General features: G+C 47.2%; 1 protein-coding gene across 8 annotated transcripts in view; it reads right to left on the bottom strand.

Moving 5' to 3' along the window:
* Positions 1 to 24,974, bottom strand: part of PPP2R2B (protein phosphatase 2 regulatory subunit Bbeta) — a 376,594-nt gene that overhangs the window by 12,164 nt on the left and 339,456 nt on the right. For all 8 annotated transcript variants that reach the window (XM_036313813.1, XM_036313821.1, XM_036313814.1 and 5 more), the window contains one exon: positions 20,090 to 20,254. In XM_036313813.1, the coding sequence (XP_036169706.1) occupies positions 20,090 to 20,254 (165 nt within the window). The remainder of the gene's footprint in view (positions 1 to 20,089; positions 20,255 to 24,974) is intronic.

Here is a 24,974-nt window from a genome sequence, read left to right as displayed (position 1 = left end):
GCATAAGGTGGGAACCCCAGGACTTTGCATGCCCTGTTAAGACCCTTACCATAGAAGAAGCCCAGCCTCCAGGCCATCTCTCACCTCCCAGCTCTAATCCCTGTGGCAAGCAGTGAGGCAACCTTTCCTCTCCCTGTCCCTCTCCCTCAGTTTATGTACACAGACATTTGATTTATTTCACTTAGTTGTCTCCCCTAATAGGATGCAAGCTCTACAAGGGCAGGTTTTTATTATGTATTTTTGTTTGTTTTTGGTCTATTTTGTTCTGCTATAGTCTTTGTAACATAGAAGGTGCTTATAAATATATGTTTAATGAATGAATATGGACAACCATTTTAATTTTAAGTGAAAATAATATCTATCTAATAATTAAACAGGCCCTGAAAAGAACCTATCTAAACAATGCTTTATTCAGCTCAAATTTGTTTCTATTTAGGCCCTTGAAAAGTATGGGAAAAATTCAGGGTTTTTACTAATTCAGGCTGAGCAATCATTTGTGGGCTATTTCAGTGTATTTTATGTGCATGCACACACATGCACCACACTTGGTATACTACCTAGAACATACAAATAAAAAGTATTTGTTGGATGGGTGCATGCCAAACCCTTTACTAAATGCCAAGGTTGCAAGGAACAAGACAGATCCAGTCCTACTCACATGGTGCTCACAGGCTAGAGGAAAAGACAAACGCTAAACAATTCTTCACATTTCATTACAGATGTGAATACGTGAGATTTCACTGCATTAACAGAGGGGAGTGAAGGTGCTGGGGGGCCAGCAAGAGGAATGCAAATGGAACATCACCGTGTGTTCCATGTACGTTACTGAACGTGTGGGACAAAAGCATCTACTGCTTGAGCGACAGATCTTGAGACAAATCAAAACTGTGTCAGATTCACCACAAGAGAGCACGTATCTTGGCGACCCCAGTAACAACAGTCAAAAAAACAATGACATCTGCCCCATTTCTTGGTCCTCATACTTCACATACATTATCCCATTTAATGCTCAAGCTTATGAGGAAGGTATGCTTACTGTCCTTACTTGTAGATGAGATAAACCAGAAGAGGGTAACTTGCCCAGGATCACAGTTAAAGAGTAGAAATGGGTTTTCGAGGGACCATGTGTCTGTCTGTGACACTGCCACCACAACCAGACCTTCCTTGCTTTGTCAATATCATCTCTCTGTTTAAACAATCTCGTTAAACTGGGCTCCCTCATGTTCTAGATAAGCGGTTCTCAACCTGTGGGTCACAACCCCTTTGGGGGTCGAACGACCCTTTCACAGGGGTCGCCTAAGACCATCGGAAAACACATATATAATTACATATTGTTTTTGTGATTAATCACTATGCTTTAATGATGTTCAATTTGTAACAATGAAAATACATCCTGCATATCAGATGTTTACATTACAATTCATAACAGTAGCAACATTACAGTTATGAAGTAGCAACGAAAATAATGTTATGGTTGGGGGTCACCACAACACGAGGAACTGTATTAAAGGGTCGTGGCATTCGGAAGGTTGAGAACCACTGCTCTAGATAGACCTGGTGCTCTCCCACTTTCATGCCTCAGCTCCTCCTCACCGCCTCCTGTGTCCATCATGGGATACTGGAAAGAACACCAGACTGGGAGTCAAGGATGCTGGGTTGGAATCCAGGCTGGACACAAATTAGCCAACTCTTAACAATACTGTCTATTTGTTGAGCACTTATGCTATGTGCCTTACGTGTAGTAACTCATTCAATAGTCATAGATATGATGATTTCCCTTTCCCACAAATCGGTCAACTCAGGCAGAGAGGTTTTATAGCTAGTGGGAGGCAAAGCCAGGATTTGAACTTGGTCTGCTTCCTATGCTCTTAACCTCTGAGCTTTTAACTTCTGTCCTACTGCCTTTCATTAGAATGACTGGGCAACTGGCAACCGCCTGGGCCTGTTTCCCTGTCTGTAATGTGAAAGAGGCAGGATTGCCAACCAGGTCCCTCCCAGCTCTTAGAGGATAAGATCTGTGAAATTCCACTAGTCTTGTCTTTCAATTTCCCTCTACTGACCCCTGCTACTGTAGGGTAGCCTTCCCCAAGTGACAGCAGCAGCACGCCCACCCCATGATATGCTGGGCATTCCAGATTCTGAGGCCAATGAACTTGGGAAACTCCTACCCAATTCTGAGAATGCAATTCGCTTATTAAAGGTGCCGGGGAGTCCCACAGGTAAAAACTAACATTCTTTACTCCAGGTTTCTCAACCTACGCACTGGTGAATTTTGGGCCAAGTAATTCTTTGCTGTTGGGGGCGTTAGAGGGTGTTTAGTAATATCCCTGGCCTCTACCCAATAAATCCTCAATCTCCACTTGTGATAACCCAAGTGGCTCCAGACATTGCCAGATGTTCCCCGGGGGAATGGCTGCCCCTGGCTTTAATCCCGCTTTCAAGTCCTATTGGGTCACACGTCCTCCCTCCCCACTATTCCGTTTTTTTGGGGGAAAATCACTTGCAGCCCATTGTTTCTCTAGTTATTATTGCTTAGAGCACACTTTGGGTTACAATGCTCTAGTCAAAAGAGTCTAGTCGAAAGCAACTGATACGTCCTTTGAAATCCCACAGGCTATTTGCGGGGATTTGTTCCTAGACCCCCAGTGGATGCCTGAAAGCATGAGTTGTACCAAACCCTGTATATATCCTAGTTTTCCCTGTACATACCTAACTACAGTAAAGTCAGAGATTAACAACAATAAAATAGGACAACATTCTGCCATTAAAGTTATGTGAATATGGTCTTGCTCTTAAAATATCATATTATACTGTACATACAGCATGGATGTGCTTGATAAAGGGATGATTCACATCCTGGACGGGATGGGTCGGCACAAAGTTTCATCACGCTACTCAGAATGGTGCACAACTCAAAACTTATGGATTGTTAATTTCTGGAATTTTCCATGTAATATTTTAGGACTGTAGTTGAGTGTGGGTAACCGAAACCATGGAAAGCAAAACCGAGGATGCGAGGGAATACCGCATTCAGTGTCCGAGCAGGCAGTGTTTTGTGTTATAACATGTGCAAATCTGAATACGACTCTACAGAACTGTGTTTGATGTTATCCTTCCGGGTGCTGGCGCGGGCTATGCGCCCGAGAGAGCTCCGATGACTGATGGACTGAATAAGGTCCCAGAATCCTGGGAAAGAGTGGAATTCACAAATAAGAGAAAGGAAATGTCAGGAAGAAAACTGCTGACTTAGAGAAACCTAAAGCTAAAACTACATTCATTACAACCGGGAGGCAGGGGAGGAGGAGAAAGGGGAGAACAGATAGGAAACATGCAGTGTGCCTGTCGTTGGGTTGTGGGACAGGAGAAGGGAGGATGGAGGGAACCCATAGGGAAGGCTGTTTCTGGGGAGGCTCCCTTCTTGACCTCACACCGGACACTGCACAGAAACTCATGCCTACGATGAAGAGTCAGGAGGGGACCCAAGGCCACACAGCTGATCCTGACGGCCTCCTCACACTCTGCAGCCTAAGGTACAGTGGCTAAGAGGACAGGCGGCTCTAAGCTTAGCACGCCTGGTTGAACTCCGACTTTGCTGCTTATAAGCTATGAAGCCTTGGGCATGTGGCTTGACTCCTTCCAAGCTTCATTTTCCTTACCTGTCAGAGGAGTTCCTACCTTTTGGGTGGTGGTGGGACAGATGAGCCCTCCATGCCAAGCGCTTAGCATTGTGCCTGCACACCCAGAATAACAGGGAAGGCAGCAGCCGTGCACAGGGGGGTGGTGTTTAAGGCAAACTTGGTGCGAAACAAGTCCCAGAGCCCGAGGTGGGGCCAGATCTTAAGAGCTACCAGTTGTAAATCGATTTCTAGGTCTCCGAACTGGGCTGTGGCACAGACACACAATAGCCTGTCTCTGGACTGCCACTTGAAATTCGCCTTTCTTGGTCCAAGTGTCTTTCATTTGGTGCTGAACAATGTCACCACCACCCACCCTGCCTTTGATGACTCAGGCAGATGAGAGGGAGAGTACAGGAAACGAGGCCGGGGGGAGGGGAAGGTTTTTTCCTGATGAAAAAGGAACCATGCACAGGGTTTTAAATTGCTCACGTCCACTGATGTTTCTACTATGGAGAAGGGGCCACGCTTTTTTGTTTGGAGACATGGTCGGCTACTTCCCCATCATGGGGACACAACTGGCAGTTTTCCCACAGAGCGAGGCAGATGGCAATTCTCCTTCAGAGATGTGCCGGCAACAGTTTTGCCCCTGGAGAGAAAAGGCTCGGCAATTGAGATGCAGCCAGTGATTTTTACTATACAGAAGACACAGCCAACAATTTTGCCCAATGAGAGAAATGGCCAACGATTTTCCCACAGAGAGTAAGAACTCCCACGGATAGATAATGCTGGCCTCCATCCAGCTGAGGACAGAGAGAGAAGTTTAAGATTTAATTAGTGGCTACGGTACTACCATGGGCCCAAAGACATTGTCTCTACACATGGACTGGAGACTGGGAACGCAGATCATATCAAACTCAGAGGGTTCTGAATTGGGAAACAGTGGTGCCTCATTGCTGAGCCTGTGCTATTTGCTTTTCATACAGTCCTCCTTAGTTCTGCAAATAATTGTCAGCAGTGAACACTGTAGCAACACAATGCATAGATAGTATCATGGAGAATGAGCAGTTAAGCTAGAAGAGATTACATTGGTCTTTGAATTTTGTATAATTATTTTCAAAATACATATATTATACTTCAGAAATATAGCCTCTTCAATAATCATTCAAAGATAAAAAATGAGTCAAAAACATTTTTTTTAGACAGAAAAAAGGACCAAAAATTCCCTGGGTAGAAAAATGACTAGATGGTCTGGGCTGGGGTGACCAGGTAAGGCTTAAGAAGATGCTGAACCTATGATCAATAAGCTCTGGATAGATCAGAGGTCAGCAAACTTCTCTTGTAAAAAGCCAGATAGTAATTTTTTTAGGCTTTGGGGGTCATTTGGTCCTTGTTGCAACAACTCAACTCTGCCTTTGTAAGCAGCACAAACAATATGTACACAGATGGACACTGAAATTTAAATTTCATCTAATTTTCATGTCACCAAACAGTATTCTCCTTTTGATTTTTGTTCAATAATTTGAAAATGTAAAAACCTCATTGCAAAGAGCCAAAGCAATCTTGAGAAAAAAAGAACACTGTTAGAGGAATCATGTTACCTGACATCAAACTATACTACAAGGCCACAGTAATCAAAACAGCATGGTACTGGCATTAAAAACAGACATATAGGTCCATGGAACAGAATAGAGACCCCAGAAATAAACCTACACCAATAAGGTCAATTAATCTATGAGAAAGGATGTAAGAAAATACAATCGGGTAAAGACATTCTCTTGAATAAATGGTGCTGGGAAAACTGGACAGATACATGCAAAGAAATGAAACGACCATTTTCGTACACTATATATAAGAATAAACTTAAAATGGATTAAAGACTTAAATGTAAGACTCAAAACCTCTGAGTCTTTGACATCACTCTTAGTAATACTTTTGTGAATGTCTCCTTGGGCAAGGGAAACAACAACAAAATAAACAAATGGGACTACATCAAACTAAAATGTTTTTGCATAGCAAAAGGAATAATTAACAAAATGGAAAGACAACCTATTGAATGGGAGAAGATATTTGCCAATGATACATCTGATAAGGGGTGATATATAACATTTATAAGGAACTCATACAACTCAACACTAAAAACAAACAAAAAACACCCCCAAAACAATCCAATTTAAAAATGGGTGGATGACCTGAATAGATACTTCTCCAAAGAGGACATACAGATGGCCAACAGACATATGAAAAGACGCTCGACATCACCGATCATCATGGAAATGAAAATTAAAACCACAATGAGATATCACCTCACATCTGTCAGAATGGTTATCACCAATAAATCCACAAACAAGTGTTGGCGAGGATGTAGAGAAAAGGGAACCTCTGTGCACTGTTGGTGAAAATGCAGACTGGTGCAGCCACTAGGAGAAACATGTGGAGGTTCCTCAGAAAAACTAAAAATAAAACTACCATGACCCAGCAATTCCACTTCTGAGTACTTATTAGGAGACAAAACACTAATTCAAAACAACAGATGCCCCCTATGTTCACTGAAGCATTATTTACAATAGGCAATAGATGGAAGCACCATAAGTGCCCACTGATAGAAGACTGAATAAAGAAGATGTGGTAGAAAATCAGGGAGAACCAAGATGGTGGCATAGGTTAACGCCGGAGTTTGCTGCTTTGAACAACTACTTCAAAAGTGAAACCAAAAAACGGAAGGGACATCACCCAGAACCACAGGAACGCTGGCTGAGTGGAAGTCCTACAACTAGGAGGAAAGAGAAACGCATACGGACACTCAGAGGAGGCACAGTGCTGAAGTCAAATTCTGAGGTGCGGAGTGCGCGGAGCGGGCTGGCGGCGGAGGGCGCGGTTGGCGTTTTCAATCGGGAGGGAGTCGCAGACTCTGAGCTCCAGATCCGGGCGAGTCTCTAGCGACCCAGACTCAAACGGGAGAAGCGGGACTGTCTGGCTTCGGTCAGAGCGAGTGCAGCTTTCTCTCTGAGCTTTGCAGCGGGTGCTGGGACTCAGAGAGGCAGAGCCCCTGGGGACAGGACTGAGAGCCGCCATAACTGCTCTCTCTGGCCCACCCTGTTGATCCTGTGCGACCCGCCCCGCCCAAGCCCTGCACACAGGCATTTGCCGGATAGCCTCAGGCAAACGCCAGATTAGCACCTCCCTAGGGGACAGAAGTTCTCTCACTGCTGACACAGCTGATTCTCATAGCCACTTGGCCTGGAGGTCAAACCCTCCCTGGAATTAGCTACAACAATCAAGATTTAACTATAAGACTGCGAACAAAGACCACTAGGGGGTGCACCAAGGAAGCGTAACAAAATGCGGAGACAAAGAAACAGGACAAAATTGTCAATGGAAGATATAGAGTTCAGAACCACACTTTTAAGGTCTCTCAAGAACTGTTTAGAAGCCGCTGATAAACTTAATGAGATCTACAAGAAAACTAATAAGACCCTCGATCTTATATTGGGGAACCAACTAGAAATTAAGCATACACGGACTGAAATAACGAATATTATACAGACTCCCGACAGCAGACCAGAGGAGCGCAAGAATCAAGTCAATGATTTGAAATGCGAGCAAGCGAAAAACACCCAACCGGAAAAGCAAAATGAAAAAAGAATCCAAAAATGCGAGGATAGTGTAAGGAGCCTCTGGGACAGCTTCAAGCGTACCAACATCAGAGTTATAGGGGTGCCAGAAGATGAGAGAGAGCAAGATATTGAAAACCTATTTGAAGAAATAATGACAGAAAACTTCCCCCACCTGGTGAAAGAAATGGACTTACAGGTCCAAGAAGCGCGGAGAACCCCAAACAAAAGGAATCCAAAGAGGACCACACCAAGACACATCATAATTAAAATGCCAAGAGCAAAAGATAAAGAGAGAATCTTAAAAACAGCAAGAGAAAGAAACTCAGTTACCTACAAGGGAATACCCATACGACTGTCAGCTGATTTCTCAACAGAAACTTTGCAGGCCAGAAGGGAGTGGCAAGAAATATTCAAAGTGATGAATACCAAGAACCTACAACCAAGATTACTTTATCCAGCAAAGCTATCATTCAGAATTGAAGGTCAGATAAAGAGCTTCACAGATAAGGAAAAGCTAAAGGAGTTCATCACCACCAAACCAGGATTATATGAAATGCTGAAAGGTATCCTTTAAGAAGGGGAAGAGGAAGAAAAAGGTAAAGATACAAATTATGAACAACAAATATGCATCTATCAACAAGTGAATCTAAGAATCAAGTGAATAAATAATCTGATGAACAGAATGAACTGTTGATTATAATAGAATCAGGGACATAGAAAGGGAATGGACTGACTATTCCTGGGGGGGAAAGGGGTGTGGGAGATGTGGGAAGAGACTGGACAAAAATCGTGCACCTATGGATGAGGACAGTGGGTGGGGAGTGAGGGCGGAGGGTGGGGCGGGAACTGGGAGGAGGGGAGTTATGGGGGGGGAAAAAAAAGGAACAAATGTAATAATCTGAACAATAAAGATTTAATTTAAAAAAAAAAAAAAAAAAAAAAAAAAAAAAAAAAAAAAAAAAAAAGAAGATGTGGTACATGTATACAATAGATCTTACTTTTCCATTTGTGACCTCATGGGTAGACCTAGAGCAGTGGTTCTCAACCTTGGCTGCACATTAGAATCACCTGGGAATCTTTTTAAAATCCTCATTTCTGGGCCTCATCCTCCGGAAATTCTGTTTCTTTGTTACTAATGTTGTGGCCTCACACCATAACAAAGAAACAGAATTTCCGGTGGGTGAGGCCCAGAAATCAGGATTTTAAAAAGATTCCCAGGTGATTCTAATGTGCAGCCAAGGTTGAGAACCACTGACCTAGAGGGTATTGTGCTAAGTGAAAAAAAGTGGCAGATGACCACTTTCTCGTTGTGCCCAGCTGGTGGAGAGGATGAGCGCTCGCTGGGTCTCTTCTATAAGGGCACTGATCCCACTCAGAGCTTTCTATCCTCCGACCGAATCACCCACAGAGGCCCCACCCCCTAATACCATCACCCTGAGGGTTAGAATTTCAACACGTGGATTTAGGGCAATGCAGACATTCAGTCCAGAACACCACCTGCCTCTGCTGCCCGTTCTTCTGACTCCTATTCAACCTCAGAGCTCGCTGTCTCCAGGGAGCCTTCTTTGACCACCTCAGCCCATGGCACCCTTTTCTTCCCCTTACTGGTTCATGTGACCACCCTCTCCATGTCTCCCTGTTATAAAATACATACATTATTCAGCATTTACAAGGCGCTAAGCAATCCTAGTCCAGGGAACGGGCTGCACAGAATGGCGGGCTGGTGATCACAGCAGCATGTGGTGCCTGCAGGCCTGGTTTGGGGGAGAATGATCTCTGTTTCACAAATGGGGAAACAGAGGCTTGGTGAGACGGGGTCCCCGGCAACGCTCCGGGAGTGAGGCCAGCATCCCCCAGGCCCCTTAGCTCTGGGGTTAGACCAGCGGTTCTCAACCTGTGGGTCGCAACCCCTTTGGGGGTCAAACGACACTTTCACAGGGGTCGCCTAAGACCATCAGAAAACACATATATAATTACATATTGTTTTTGTGATTAGTCACTATGCTTTAATGATGTTCAACTTGTAACAATGAAAATACATCCTGCATATCAGATATTTATATTACGATTCATAACAGTAGCAACATTACAGTTATGAAGTAGCAGCGAAAATAATTTTATTGGGGGTCACCACAACATGAGGAACTGTATTAAAGGGTCGCCGCATTCGGAAGGTTGAGAACCACTGGGTTAGACCTTTTCTCCTGAAGACGCTTCAGCTGGAATCTGGGGTCTAAAGAGCTGGGAGGCGGGAACCCTGGGATGGTGGAGGGCATCCCTGTCAATCTAAAGGCCGGATTTGGGTGAACACCCACAGACAAGTTCATTAATTGGGGGCCTGTTGTCCTTCCTCGGTGAGGAATAACCCTTTATTAGCCCAGTGGGGCCGGCGTTTCTGAGAGCTGTCGCTCTGGAGAGATACTGATTGAAGAGGCCTCTGCGCACGCCCTCTCCGCAGGCGCAGGGAGGGAGGCGGCTGCAGGCCGCACCGATGATGAGTGGCAGTGGGTGTCTCAACAGGAGCCTAATGAAGAAATCTGGCAGCAGCGAGGCCCAGCGTGACAAGCCCTCACATTCGGTCTTTCACTCCATTATATCCGGCTCTCTGTGAGGCAGGCAAGTGGCAAAGGCATGGGGCGTTCTGCTCCTTGGGTGGAATGACACCTTCCTGCAGCCAGCAGGCTCCGGGGGCTTGGGGGCCATGTCCCCAGGCCCACGCTGTACATCACAGGTCAGGCTCTTCGTGTCTCCCTTTCTCTCTCCTCTCTCTCCCCTCCCTTCTCTTTCTCTCTGTTTGTTCCCAGCAGGAAGCTCTGCAGCTGTGCCAAGAGAGGCTCACCTCCCCAGGGAGCCTGGCCAGGTGGAGGAGGCCGTGTGTGTGGCTGTTATTAGGGGTAATTGCTGGGGAGCTGGTTGTCATGGTGCCGCAGAGGCCAGGGCTGCACTCCCAGGATGTCCTGGTTTTCTGGGCTGTACAACAATCACTGTGGTGAGAGGCACACACGGGGCAGGGAGAGAGGAGAGCTCCCTGCTGACAGTCATCTTGCAGAGTAAGACGCGGGGTCCGAGGCCGAGTAGGAGGGTCCGTCGGGCACAGGCTGAGCACTGCTGGGAGAGGGACCCTGGCGGGGACTGGTCACTGCCTGTTGTCTTTGTGTGGCTCCGGTGTGCTGCCCATGTTCCCAGTGTTGGCTCCAAACCCACGGACAGTCAGGCCTGCCCTGAGTGCTCCTGGGACGTGCACACGTGGAGTCACAGGAACCGGCTGGAGTGGACGGAGTAGCAGCCTCCCATCTGCCAGGCACTGTGTCGGACAGACTCCCTCTGCGATAGCCATGCCACCCTCACAACGTGCTTACTTTACAGATGGAGCAATGAGGCTCCGAGGGCATGAGCCCTCGCCACAGGCCAGGAAGGGGCAGAGCTAGGATGCAGACCCAGCTCCGGCTCTGCGGCCACTACCGAGGCAGTAACTGCATCTTCTAAGCCTGCCTGCCCATTGTGCTGACCACACCTTGTTCACATTTATTGACCGATTCCTTGCTTTCTTTGATCTCACCATTTCCCTAAGCTTGATGATCCCATTTTCTCACATTTATCTAACTCTTCAATGACAATTTCACAACATTGTAGGGATTTTCAAATGACACCAACATTTCAGGTCATCCACCCCAGGATGAAGGATCCCTGTCCACGAGATAAAATTCTATTGAAATCCTTATGTTCAGGTTCAATATATAAAAGATGATAAAAGCAAGTATCATTATGAGCATCGCGGGGGTGCACTTCCCTGCCCTCCGCTGCCCCTGGGCTGCACCTGGTGGTGAGGGGAGGCCAGCAGGTGCTGAGTAACTCAGCAGATAAAGGGACCTACACTGATGGGGCGGGGAGCGCGGGAGTGGACAGCAGACCTCACAGCTCCATTACTGGGGCTACCTACCGAGCTGTCACAATGGAATTATATGAACTGCACAGGGGCTCGCATTAGCTGGCATCCTTAGACATGGGCCAATCACACATGTGACAGTCCCCTGCCCTTCTCTATGTTCTAGTGCGGTACTGAGGGTACTGTTCATTATATGAAGTAAAACAAGATGAACCCACAGTCTTTGTCAGCGTGTCAGACCTATCTTTTCTGGACCTTGATTTCCTCAAGCTACAAAAAGGAAGAAATACTCTGAATGCATAGGGCTTTGTGAAGATCAATTAAGATAATGGATGAGAAGGGGCTCTGTAAATGGTGATGTTCTAAATAGCAAAAGGTATCAATGTAACCATTTTATGCTTTTACACACACACACACACACACACACACACACACACACACACACCCTGCGTCTTTGAGTCCACAGAATTTGTGAGTTTCCTCCCCAAACTGCCACTCCCCTAGTCTTTGCTCATTCAGTGCCCTTCATCCTCGGCATGTGCTCAGGTCAGAAAGCTGGGAGTCTTTCTGGACGCCTTCCCTGACCTCACCTTCCACACCTGGTGTCCTGTTAACTTTACACTCAAAGCTTTGCCCAAACTGGCCCAATATTAGTCTAAGCCACTATCATCTCTGACCTAGACCATTTTGGTAGCCTTCTAACTCTTCCTCCTGATGTTTCATTCTTTACATACTCTGAGTTGTATACTAGTATTTACAAGTATAATCACATTACTCCTTTACACAAAACCCTCCTAGATTTTCCCTTCCTAAGTACAAGAAAGGCCAACTTCCTGACCTTGGCCCACAGGCCTATCATGTTGCCTAACTCCCAAGTCCTTTGCATGGTGTACAATGGGAATGGGGCTCTGGGGTTATGCAAGGTGCCTGTCCTGAGTGTGGAGTCCTCCCATTGCCCCTCAGCTGCTCCTTCTCCTTAGAGACACCTAAACTGGTCTCCCTTCTGCCCGCCGCGCCCCACACCTGCCAGGCACAGTCCAGACTCAGAGCCGCTGCATTTGCCTCTTCTGCTTCTCCATAAACATTTTTCACCAAATCTCGCACTACTTATTTGCTTATGTGTTTGATGTCTGTCTCCATCTACTTGGATTAGACTGCCATGAGGGCAGGAGATACCATCTTCTCAGTGTCTGCAACAGTGCCTGGCACATGGCCCCAACCATAAACATCTGTTAAGTAACTGATAGACATGGGTTGATTGTCACACTCATAGACTCCTCTTCCCTTTACTTTGCCTACAAATGCCAGGCATTCCCAAAGCTAGAAATGAGTGAAAGGACAGGGTCAGCCACTCTTTAGTGTGAGCCTTGTCATTGGGTAAAGAGAACTCCCAGGTGCAAACTTGTCAGAGTGCATGACCATTGCTGCTCCACACGCATTCAGTTAGCACCTCATTATGCTAAATGCAGAAAGGGGAGAATAAAGAGCTTCAGCCACAATGGAAGAATCGTTTAGCAGAAGAGACAGAAATGGAAACAGATCGTTTCAGCCTATAACATCAGGTGCTCTGATGGAGGGCACCTGGTCCTACTTGGCGACGCATGAAGGATATGGTAGCCAGAACGATGACTCAAGGATGTCCGAGTTCTGATCCCCAGAACCCGGTTAATGGCAAAGGGGAATTAAGACTGTAGATGGAATTAAGGTTGCTAATCAGCTGACCTTAGAAAAAGATTAGTCTGATTTACCTGGGTGGGCACAGTGTGATCACAGAGGCCCCCAAAGGGAAAGAGGCGGGTAGAGGAGGAGAGTCAGAGAGATGCAGCGGGAGCAGGACTTGCCCCACTGCTGCTGGCTTTCACATGGAGAAGAGGCCCTCAGCTAAGGAATGTGGGCAGCCTAGACGCTGGAAAAGGCAAAGAGTCTCCCCTAGAGCCCCCAGAAGGAACAGGGCTCTGCCGACACCTTGATTTCCGCCGGTGAGACCCACGTCAGACTTCCGACCGGCAGAACCATAAGATGATACCTTTATGTTGTTCAGAGTCACCGTGTTTGCAGTAATTGGTAGGCATAGGAAACCAACACAAAGAGGATGAGGTGAACTCTCTCTGTCAGCTCTGGTGGGAAGGGACACGCTATCGTAAGGCCCATCCTGCCCTGGACAGAGCCCTCACTGACAGGCCATGTTCCTCCCTGGGGAAAATTCCTCCCAGTACTCCCTTGACTGGGGTTCTCTCGTACCTCAAATTCAGGATGCTCACTCCGTGCCTACGACTGCTTTGCCAGCGATGGCTTGTCATGGACGATAATGATGGGCAAGTTAGCCTTGATGCGTCCCAAAGCCCAGAGTAGCCAGAGCCACCTATAACTTCATGGCCAACCTTTCCCGCTCCATGCTCCGTGTGTGTGTGTGTGTGTGTGTGTGTGTGTGTCTGGAGGCTGCAGACATGTGCCTGAGCCAGTGTCAGCCTCCATGGCCGCCTCATCCAAGGCCCCCAGGGGGGAGAGGGCAAGGCCTGGGGAGGTGTCAACTGCTAATGAATGATACTTGTCTCCAAAATTAATACGCTTCCAGTTCTTAGGAAAATCCACTCAACTGGAGTCAACAGGATGACTAATGGACAAAACTGGTTAAATTAATCAAAAATGGAAATGAGGATGGGGGAATTCTGTGTTCACTCCGTGGCTTGGGCCTTGCCTGCTCTGCTGTTAATTGCCGCTGAGCTTGAATGGGGTAGACACTGGGCTGGGGAGGGGGAGGGGCTCAGTGAATTCCACTCCCTGCAACAAGTCTGTTTTGGCTTTCCTCCAGGAGGGGTGGGTGGGTGTCTGGGTGTGTTTATAAGCCTGTCATCAGCCAAAAGCCTTTTCATAAAGGGCCTTGTCCTTTTCACCTAGCCAAGCTCCCCTGCAACAAACACTGTTAATGATGCCCCCAATCAAGACTGAACCCCGTTTGGAAGCGGTGCCAAACCTCGGAGGTTTTAAGATTCACTGCAGCTGCCATCTCAGCTGATGTCTTTGGACACATTCCATCAGAGACCTGAGTGAATGAGCCGTAGGTTTATTAAGGGATCCAGCGGCCTGTGGAACCAGGACACGGCAGTTAAGTTTGTAGATGAGGGTGAAGAATAAGACAGTGGGTTTCATGTCTGTCCAAGGACAGGGTTAGTTCTGCAACTGAAAACTGTTGGGACAGGGGATCCACCTGGAGGAACTGTCACTCTAGGGCCTGTGCTCTGGATTATTTTCATGTCTTCTGTTAGGGGCTAACTGGTGTCCCCCAAATTCATATGTTGAAGCCCTAACCCCCAAGACCTCAGAATGTTACCATATTTGAAGACAGGGTCTTTAAAGAGGTAATCAAATAAAAATGGGTGGGCCCTAAAGCAACGTGCTGGTGCCACAGAAGGCGAGTTTTAGACACGACGTGTGCAGAGAGAAGATGATGTGAAGCCGAGAGGACGGGCATCAGCAAGCCTAGGAGAGAGGCCTGGAATGGGTCCTGTCTTCGTGGCCCTCACAAGGAACCAATGCTGCTGACAGCCTCATCTCAGACTTCCAGCCTCCAGAACATCAAGTCTTGTTGTTTAGGCCACCCAGTTTGTGGCCCTTTGTTACAGCAACTCTAGTAAATGAATACACTGTCTTCTGTCCGTCTTTCCCCATCTGCCTGTCTCCCTACCGCTGATGTTCAGTAAAACACCCCTCCATACTGGGCACTAAGCTAGTATTGGTAATTCAGTGGTTGGTAAGATAAGTAAGGTCCTTGCCCTCATGGAGAGGACATTCCAGTAGGGGAGACAGAGGAAGAAAAGCAAGCATCTATAGGTGAGTGCTGCGGAAAAAATAAAGAAGTAAAATTTGGTGTTAAGATGGAAATAGGGTGCAGAAGGGGTGAACAGAGAAGTCCTTGCTGAGGAGGTGACATTTTCCCAGAGACCCAAACAGTGAGAACAGTCCAGACAAGTGGAGCCCACAGTGGGAGAGCATTCCAGGCAGAGCAAAGCCTGTGCAAATGCCCTGGGGCAGGAAAGGGCAGGGGTGGTGCAGGAAGCAGGCCCGTGCGGCCAGACTATGTGGAGCTGAGGTTCGAGAGGGGTAGGGATCAAACAGGGCCTTGGAAAGGCGTTCAGATAGAAATTTCTCTTTCATTTCCTCAATTGCCATTCATCACACCCGGCCAGTATCTTCACTCAACTCCCAATACTCATACATTGAAAGGGAAAAGCAGGATTCCGACCAGCCAGTTGCCGCTGCCATCAGCACCCTATTGTTTTAGGCGTAAGAATCTCAAACTGCAAACCCACCCGTCACTACTGCCAGAAGCCGTAGGGGGGAAAATAGAGACATGAGGGAGTGAGGCATGCCTCTACCCCCTGCTGTGTACGCAGAGTGAGGGACATATGGGAATTAATATATGCAGCGCTGATAACACGGATCTCCTTGGCATTTTGATTAAACGCCGGCGGTTATTAAACACCCTCCTTCTCAGAGCTCATCTCCGAGAGCCAATGTTGCTTTTCATTTTGAACTCTGATGAACTGTCTCAATTCCGATCGCACACCTCGGCTGCACCGTGGTCGGCTGGAGGCTGGCGTTTGAGGAGGATGGAGAAAATCAATATGAAATGTCAGGCGAGGGGTCAGATTGAACTTGTTTTCCCAGCTGGCAGGAGCCTGGGGCCACCGCGGAGGCAGCCGAACAAAGGGAGAGGTGCAGCGAAGAAGGTCGCCACTTTGGACGAGTCAGGAAAATGAATTTCATTCACTTCTTAATTAGATTAGGAGGCTGGCGGCTGGCGATTCAGAGCACTGCCCGGCTAGGGATGGGCTGTGGGGAGGCAGGGCTGAGGCAGAGGCCTGCAGGCTGCTACTGAGCTCCGGGGTCTCACTAGGGACTGTCCTCAGGGCTTAGGGTTAGATGGGGCCCAGTCTGGAAGCAGGAGCAGCCGCTGGGGGTCCCTGGGTGTACAGCTTGGCAGATCTGCTTCTGTGGGCGCCATCACCCTTTCCTGTCCTCAGTCTTTAGGTCACAGTCAGTGGTCACCGCCTTGGGTTAGAAAGTCCTTGCCATATCCCCTCACAGCACCATATGTCCCTCTTTCATACCAATTATTGCACTTGTAAGTAAGGAGTCTTTCCTCCTTAGACAGTGTGATGGTTAATTTTTGGCAGCAACCTGATTAGGCCATGACATGCCCAGATATTTGGTCAAACCTTATTCTGGGTGCTACAGTGAGGGCATTTTTGGATGAATTTAACATTTAAATTGAGAGACTGAGTAGAGCAGATTGCCCTCCCTAATGTGGGTGGGCCTCCTCCAATCAGCTGAAGGACCAAATAGGACAAAAAGGCTGGACCTCCCCAAATAAGAGGGAATATCTTTGAGCCATTGGGACATCAATGTTTCTTTTCTTTTCCCCCCTGCCTCTGCATTTGAATGAAAACATTGGCTCTTCCTGGGTAATGAGCCTGTTGCTTTCCTGAGGCACTAGCTTTCCTGGGTCTCCTGCAGTCCCACTGCAAATGTTGGGACTTAGCACCGAATCCTTATAATACATCTCTCTCATACGCACACACACGTTTATGTATATGAGATATACATCTCCCATGGGTTCTGTTTCTCTGGAGAACCCTCACTAACACAGACTGTGAGCTCCAGGGGGGAGGACACCAGGCCTGGTTTTGCTCACATTGCCTCCCCAGAGTCCGGTATAGCACCTGACATGTAGGATGTGCTCAACAAATACGAATTAAGTAAATGAACAACTGAGCTTCATATATCTGGTAAAAAGGCTGGAGTTTCAAGCACCGTATAGCTGCAGGCCTGGCACAGAGGGCCTCGGGGAGGAATAACTGTGATAACTGCAGGTGCCATTCATGACTCCTGGGTCCCAGCAGGTGCTAGGCGCTCGCCCTAGGATGACATTTCCTTTTCGTGGACAGCCGGCCCTGTGAGGCTACGTTTTTTAATTTCTACTTTCAAATGAGGAACTTGGGGCTCACCAGGATTGAATAATCCTGAGGTCACAGAGCACTGAGCTGAGCTCTAATTCCAAAGCTTCTACTTTAAACCATCCCAGTTCTGGGAATTCCTAAGGCCTTGTTCTTTTTCCATCTTGAGTGGAGGGTCCATCAAGCCTCCCACTCAGCTTATTTCTCAATATCCAGCACTCGTGTGGGTCTGTCTGATCCTGGAGCCCAGGCTGGCGCCTGCCGCACTGGCTGTGAGCGCTGGCGCTTCTTGTGCCATCTCTGGCATCCATGTTGGTGACCCTTCGAGCCTGGTTCTGCTTTTGCTCACCAGAGAGCCCGACCTCCTTCGTCAGCTCGTCACCTCACACACAGCATGTTCCCAATTGAATCCTGGCCCTTCACTCTCCTCTGTATGGCTTCTGATTAGTCCCCATTCCATGTGCCCATTTATGTCAACCCTCAGGCATACATTTATTTATTGAATACATATTTACTGAGCACCTTCTAGTGTCAGGCGCTGGGAAGACGATGTGAGCAAAACAGATTCAGTTCTTCAGGGAGTTCATAGTATAGAGGGACGAACACCGGACATGACCTAACATCCATGGCTGGTGATTGCCAATCTCTAATCACATCACCCAGAGTTACCTTATAAGAAAAGGCTCTATTTTCCTTTTCCTTCCTTTCAATTTCCATAGCTACCATCCTTATCTACATTATAAATTTCCATTTATTACTTTCTAATTCTTCTATGTTTCTTCCCACCACTGCCGTGTTAATCTTCCATAAAATAGGAATTCTATAACTCTGTTCTCCAGCCAAATGATCTCAAATTGCTCTCCACATACTAGGAACTGGGGCACATGGATGTATCCTTGAAGGTCAGGGAGAAGGAGGATGTGGGGTACATTAAATGGTACAGGAGGCCATGGGATAAATGCTGCAATTTGGGGGAAAATAAATTTTGCTTGAAATTTGGGGTGGGTAGAAATGTAATTATTACATTAAACGGAAAGTAGGCATTTTACGGGAATAAAATACAGAATTCAGGTGAAATTTTAAGATGGGAAAATAAGTCTGCAAATAAAACCGGTTGTGGGCAATACCTCCCCCAGGGTCTCTGGCCCCTGCCAGGCACACGCTGTCTTTGCTGTCAGGCCAGGCCACCCAGAGCACCTCAGGGAGGTTGGACAGCTTCTGGGTGTTCTTCCTCCATGGCAGCAAAGCTTGTGCCTGACCTTGGGAGTGCTGTAGTTGGGGACACAGCTGTGAGCATGCCCTCAAAAAGCTGATGGTCTATCAGCCGTGGGCAAACTACGGCCCGCGGGCCGGATCCAGCCCGTTCGGCTGTTCTATCCGGCCCACGGAGCCGAAAGAGCAGAGGGTTCTCTTGCTCTCCCCTCCGCTCCTTCACCAGCAGCAGTGCTAACATGTATTCACACAAACACTCCATCCATGCTTTTGTTCCGGCCCTCCGGTCCAGTTTAAGAACCCATTGTGGCCCTCGAGTCAAAAAGTTTGCCCACCCCTGGGATCCACCATATCCAATAGAACTTTCTGCAATGATGAAAATATCTTAAACATCTTAAATGTGCACTATCCAATATGGTAGCTACAAGCCACACGTGCCTATTGAACACTTAGTAGATAATCTGAATGGAAAATGTTTTTGAAGACAGTATGAAAAAAATAAAACATCCCATTAACGATGTTTAATTATCTCATCAAAGCCCCATGACAAGCACATGAGGCGGATGTTATTATTCTACCCATTTACAGATGAGAAAACCAAGGTTCAGAAAGGTTAGGGAAAGTTGGACAAAGCAGACAGCTAACCAGGGTGAAGCCTGGCTTGGACCTGGGCCTGTGGGAGTGTAGAAGCCACACAACTTATAAACCACTATACATGGGGGACCGACCACTGCCTCCCAGGCCCCTTCACTCTGGGGAGTTTTCTAGAAAGCCTTCCTGCTGGCTCCAGGCCAGCCTGTCGACCGCTGTGCTGGCCGTGAATGCCAGCTGACATCTGCTTTACCTGCTCACATCGGTCTGAGCCTCAGCCCCCACTGGATTGGAGCTGCTGTGCTCTGTCCACGCCCTGCAAACTCCAGCGTGACCAGAGGGCCTGTGACTCTGGCTGCCCTTTCCCCTCCCGCTTCTCTGAAACCTTCTTCTGGTGCCCACTGGAACCATCGGTACCTCTAGAATGCTGGTTCCCAAAGCCGCAATCTCTCTAAGAAGCCACGAACCCCTCCCTCCAGCCACTATTCTTTAAAAAAAAATATTGAGATATATTTGACATATAACATTATACTAGTTTCAGGATTTGATATATGTCTATAATGCAAAATAAACACAGTAAGTCTAGTTAACATCCATCACCACACAGTTACCCATTTTTTTGTGTGATGAAAACTTTTAAGATATTCTCTCTTAGCAACTTTCAAATATACGATATGGTGTGGCTACTTAGTCACCATCCCCAGATGCCATTCTTGATTCCTTGTATAATCTCAGCCTCCTGCACAGGCCAGCAGGTCCTGGTAGCTCCTGCCAAGGTCTACCCAGAGCCCACCTGCCCCTCTCCGCTTCCCCGCCACCGCCCTGGTCCGTGCTCAACTCCTGCCTGGACGTGGCAACAACCCCCAGCGCTCTCCCCTTCCCGCCCCTCAGGTTCCTCTGCCCACAGCAGCAAGACTGATCTTAAAACATAATTCAGATCATGTCACAACGTTATGTGACAGGGCTCATGCCTTATTCATCTCCGCAGACCACAGCCTGCAGCAATGTTTGTGGGATTGAACATGAGGTTTCATCTTTATTGAAATACCCACCGTGGAGTTGACACCGAGGCAGGCGGACACTGGTACTTTCTTTGCTCCCAGCGAGTCTCATGTAGGAAAGGAGATCAGCCCCCCCTCCCACCCCCCCCCGCCACCTGTGTCAGGGCCAGTGCCCTGCCCCTCAGCTCTGCGCTGGCTGACGGCTACTCACATTTGGTGTGCCTGTCACACAGGGCCGACGCCCGCATGTCGCACAGCCGGATTGTCCCTTTGCTGCTGCTGTACACGAAGGTGTTGCAGTGATGGGGGTGGAACTCGGCCGCCGTGATCACCTCCGTGAGCTCCTCCATGTTGGCCGGCTTAATGTCCACGATGTCTGGCACGGAGAGTCAAGGAGTGGACGGGAGAGGTGTGAGTCGGGAGCAGGGGGTGGCGGGGAACAGGTTAGCTTGCACCACACAGGATGGGTCCTCACCAAAACGCTGTGGGCAAACAGGCAGGTATTATTGGTCCCAGGCTGATGAGCCCAGGGTCACCCAGTGGTCGGAGGCAGCACGGGAACTCGGGTCTCCCTGGCCCGTTTCAGTATTTCATCCTCCTAACATGTAGAGCGCCCATCAAAGTTACCTGCTCATGCAACTGTGCAAAAACGTGCCAAGCTGCACAGACTTCCATTTCTCCTTTTACAATGGTGGTTACAAACTCGTCCCATTCCAACTAAATAACTCATTTTATTGGAATCTTTACCCAGACTCCTGCGCTATAAGTAAAATCTACAATAGACTGTAAATCATCTATGAAATCTCTGAGATCTTCTTTAATATGATGATGATGATGATGATGATGATGATGATGATAATAATAATAGCTGCTACCATTTATTGATCACTGTGCAAAGCACATCAGGTACTTTATCTCATCAATTTTCTTATCCCCATTTTCCAGGGGGTGGAAACGGAAGCTCAGAGCATGTAAAGTAACTTGCTAAAGAGTGACAGTTCTGGGATTTTACCCCAGGCGCAAAATTTGTGTTCTTTAGTAATTATACAAAATTTCTCTTATTGAAGATATACAGGGGCTCAAGTCTCCATAAGCTGCGATTTGCTTTAGCGCTTGTGGGAGTTGAAGCATCAGAAAGAAGCCATCCAGTGGTATGGCGAGATAGTTTTAGCCTCCTATGGAATATATACCCTTAGTTTATCATTTGCTTTTTATTTTTCTCAGGTTTTTACTTTCTGGTCAAGAATTAGTATTCATCTATTCATGACCACATCCTTGTATACTTCAATGAAACACTTGGCTTTCACTAATGAAGGTGACTAACAGAAGCACCTTCAGTAGGGTGTGTGGCATGCATAAGGTGCGGGTTTAGGCTGATCCCTTCATAGCCCAACTGAGAGCTTAAGAGGGGACCTGGGTGCAGGCTGGGAGGCGCCTGGCTGGGGACCCAGCAGCTTCCTGCGAAGGAGCCGGCCTCGTGATGTGGATGCTGTTGTACGGGAAAGCTGACCAAAAGTGATTCCCATTTTCCCTAGACCTGACAACCTTTGAGCCACCTTTGTGACCTTTGGCCCACCTCTCTATCCGCAGGTTGCATTTTCACATCACACTTTTTCTTCAGATCAACTTACACCGACTCACTTTTCTTTACTTAGCCTTGTCTAAGCAGTAACTCAATATTCATAAAATCATGGGTGCAATGAGCTAGTTACTTCTTTTTTTCCATCTCCACCCGATGAGGTGCAAGGAGAGAGAGAGAGAGAGAGAGAGAGAGAGAGAGAGAGAGAGAGAGAGAGAAAAGAGATGAGAGAAAACATTGATCAGTTGCCTCCTGTACGTGCCCCAACCAGGACCAAACCTGCAACCTTTTGGTGTACAGGACAACGCTCCAACCCAGCCGGGCAAGCTAGTTACATTTTTAGTAATACACATGAAAATAAATGCATAACAATTAAACTCAAACTGTTGATGTGTGCGAGTTTATGTATCTGGTTTTGGAAAACTCTACTGAACTGACAAGCGATAACTTGATACAGACTATCCTATGGGACTGGCATGGATGGAAGTCCTCTGTTTTTCCTGGTTAGTAGCACAGCCCCCTCCTTAGAGTTTAGATGAGGTACAAGTAAATGCACTGGTATTGTTAGTTACCCCAACACCAACAAAGTGCTCATCTATTATCAAGCATCACCTCTGCTCCTGCTACAATCCCAGCACGCCGATTTGTCATAATAAGGGCTTTGTCGTTGGCCCTGCTACTTCCCCTTCAGTGTACCTCTTATAAATCCTGTTGGGTTCTTTCTAAAATTAACTTGATACTGAACTAACATTATATTTTACTACACTTGCCCCCACCAAACCCAGGTGCAAGTATTACTTGGGTCTCCAGAGTGTGTGGGTCCCCTGGATTCATAAAATACTACCTTTCAACTCAACTGCTGCCAGAGTTATACCTATTATTTCAGTCAGCCCCACACCCTGGGGAGTGAGAGCCCATGCCCCCCGGAACGAGGCCCCGAGCTGCAGCTCTGATGTTCTCACCAGCCCCTGACCCATGCCCTGGGCTTGTGGCCACGACATGGGGTGCCGTGAGCAGAGGTCAGGGTTCAGCTGTTGTCAGATTTCATCTCCCTCCAGAAAGAGCCTCCAGACCCTGCTGTGCTGTGAGCAGATTTCTCCTTTCCCAAAATAGGACAAGAAAACCTGCCGTCCGTCAGCTTTCTCGACCTCCTTCAGGGTAGCTCTAAACACAAGAGGCACTGGAAGGGATCTTTGCTTTGCTGTGTGGGAGGGGAGGGGAGGTGCCACATCCATGGTTATTTTTTCTCACCTAAAAATAAAGCCGGAGTCAGAATGTGTGAAAGCGAAGCGCTTAGACATATCTGGGAAACCAGCAGCACGCACCACCATCAAGGGCACCCTCCTGGGAGGTGACCACTGAGTCGGCCGCGTCTGGATCCAGCTCCCCGTCCCATCCTGGGCCGCGACGTCTGCCCATCATCCCTCATCCTCAAGCATTTCCCTTAAGACTAGAGTGCTTGTTAGGTCTGATTCTGCGGGAGTCAGGGGATGAACGGTGACTCTACTCCTCTTTTTAACAACCATGACGATAAGGACGAGGAGGAAGAGAATACCAACCTGCAGTTAAAGATGATCAAATGGACCGTCCCATTTAACCTTCATCTCAGCCTTAGGAGGTCAGTACCATTCACAGGCCCATTTCCAGCAGAGGAAATAGTGCTGGAGGTAAATTACTCAAGGCCATCTGACCAACAGGGGGAGGAGCTGCATTTGAACCCAAGTTTGTCCAACTCCAGAACCTGGTTCTGGACCACATGCCCCCTCATCGCTGGGGAATGCCCCCCCCCCCCCCCCTCCCGAGCCAGCCCTTCTGAGCGTGGTGAGTCTGGCTCTGTTGGACTGCCCCCTGGCTAATCTGGGAGGGAGCTGACTTCTGCTCAGGGCATGTGCTCTCTTAATTCACTGTCCATTTTGGGGGCCACATTTTTCAGAACCACAATTGGGACACAGCATCTGATCTAGGATTTTTGTGTCCTATGATGTGATAATTTTATTTTATTTTTTGAGCCAGAAGTTGGGACCGAAACACGGTAAGGGATTTCCTGAATTGTTTACGAGGGAGAATTTGCTCAGTTCTAGAGACATTTGGGAGAAGGAGCCCAGTTACCAAAAATTCAATGGCTCATGGGCGTGACAGTAGGGTGTCTTTCACCTCTGTCCACCTAGAAACCCTTACACTATTGTAAAGGGAGACACACACCTTCGGTCTGTGTGATTTTGCCCTTCACGTTGGGGAGGGAAGAGAAAGGACATGAGCAACGCACAGCTCCCTGTATTATCTTAAACATGGGATGATGCATTTTGACAGTCAATTTTCTCTTCCCCATCGTCTAGAGCTCTCTATCCAAATTATTTCCCTGTTGTCCCAAAGAACTAAACGGCAAAAGCAAAACAGAGCATTGGCTTCATGGATGATACACAAGGCAGACAGCCAACAGATTGCTATTAAATTAACCCTGGGGCTTGACAGATCTGTTCTTCCTGATCCCGACTGCTTATGGCATTCCGCATTAATGCTGAGCCGGGGCAAATTACCTCTGCTAACAAAAGGGGTTAATCTGCCTCTCCACTAGGACTCTGGAGGCAGCTCCAAGGACAGGAGGGGGCACAGCCAGTTTGGCAGCTGAGCTCCATGCTTGGAAGGCAGAAGGTGGGAAGGTGAGGGCACCGCTGTGCCAGGCAGTAGCCTAAAGCATCATTTAAAATAATAATTGAAGACACCGGGAGGTCACCCCTTAAGAGATCGGGTTAAAACAAATAAGAAGCCAGAGCCATAAATCACCTCAGCAGTGGAGTGAGGGAATGGAGAGCGTTATGGCAAGATGCTAAGGGGTAGCAATGGCGCTATGCAAAAGTCATTTTCTTAAGCCCAAATTTGGAGGAAGCTTTCTGTAAAAAAGTCTGCATTTGCAATGCAACATTAAAAAAGATTGACAACAACATACATATATACACACACACATATACACAATTGGGAAATAATACAATTAGGGAATTTTGATTTATCTCACTAAATCATTAATGTAGTGAAATTCCAGGTCAGTTAAAAACATAGTATGAAAAATTCTATCTAAAGTATGATCATAATGTTATTTAAAAATGTATACTCTGAAAATGATGAGTTGAAAGGTATGCTACCAAATGTTAGTGACAGTTCTATCTGAGTGGGTCTATCAATTTTTTCTTTTCAATTTTCAGTTATTATTTTCACATTTCCTTTTAATAACGTTGTAGTGTTTTAGGATGGGAAAATATATTTTCTATGTTTATCTATCCATCTATGTACCTAGCTCTATATAATTTTAGGTGAGAAATGTTAGATACAAAATATATATAGTCTGGCCATAGCCACATAAAAAAGAGTGTGTGTGTGTGTGTGTGTGTGTGTGTGTGTGAGAGAGAGAGAGAGAGAGAGAGAGAGAGAGAGAGAGAGAGAGCGCAGACAGGAAGGAAATATAGTTATTTCTTATAGGGCCGTGGTTGGCAAATTGCGGCTCGCCAGCCACATGCGGTTC

The sequence above is a fragment of the Myotis myotis genome, unplaced genomic scaffold (assembly GCF_014108235.1).
Source record: "Myotis myotis isolate mMyoMyo1 unplaced genomic scaffold, mMyoMyo1.p scaffold_m19_p_6, whole genome shotgun sequence".
In the NCBI taxonomy this organism is placed as follows: domain Eukaryota; kingdom Metazoa; phylum Chordata; class Mammalia; order Chiroptera; family Vespertilionidae; genus Myotis; species Myotis myotis.
This window is presented reverse-complemented; position numbering and strand designations above follow the sequence as displayed.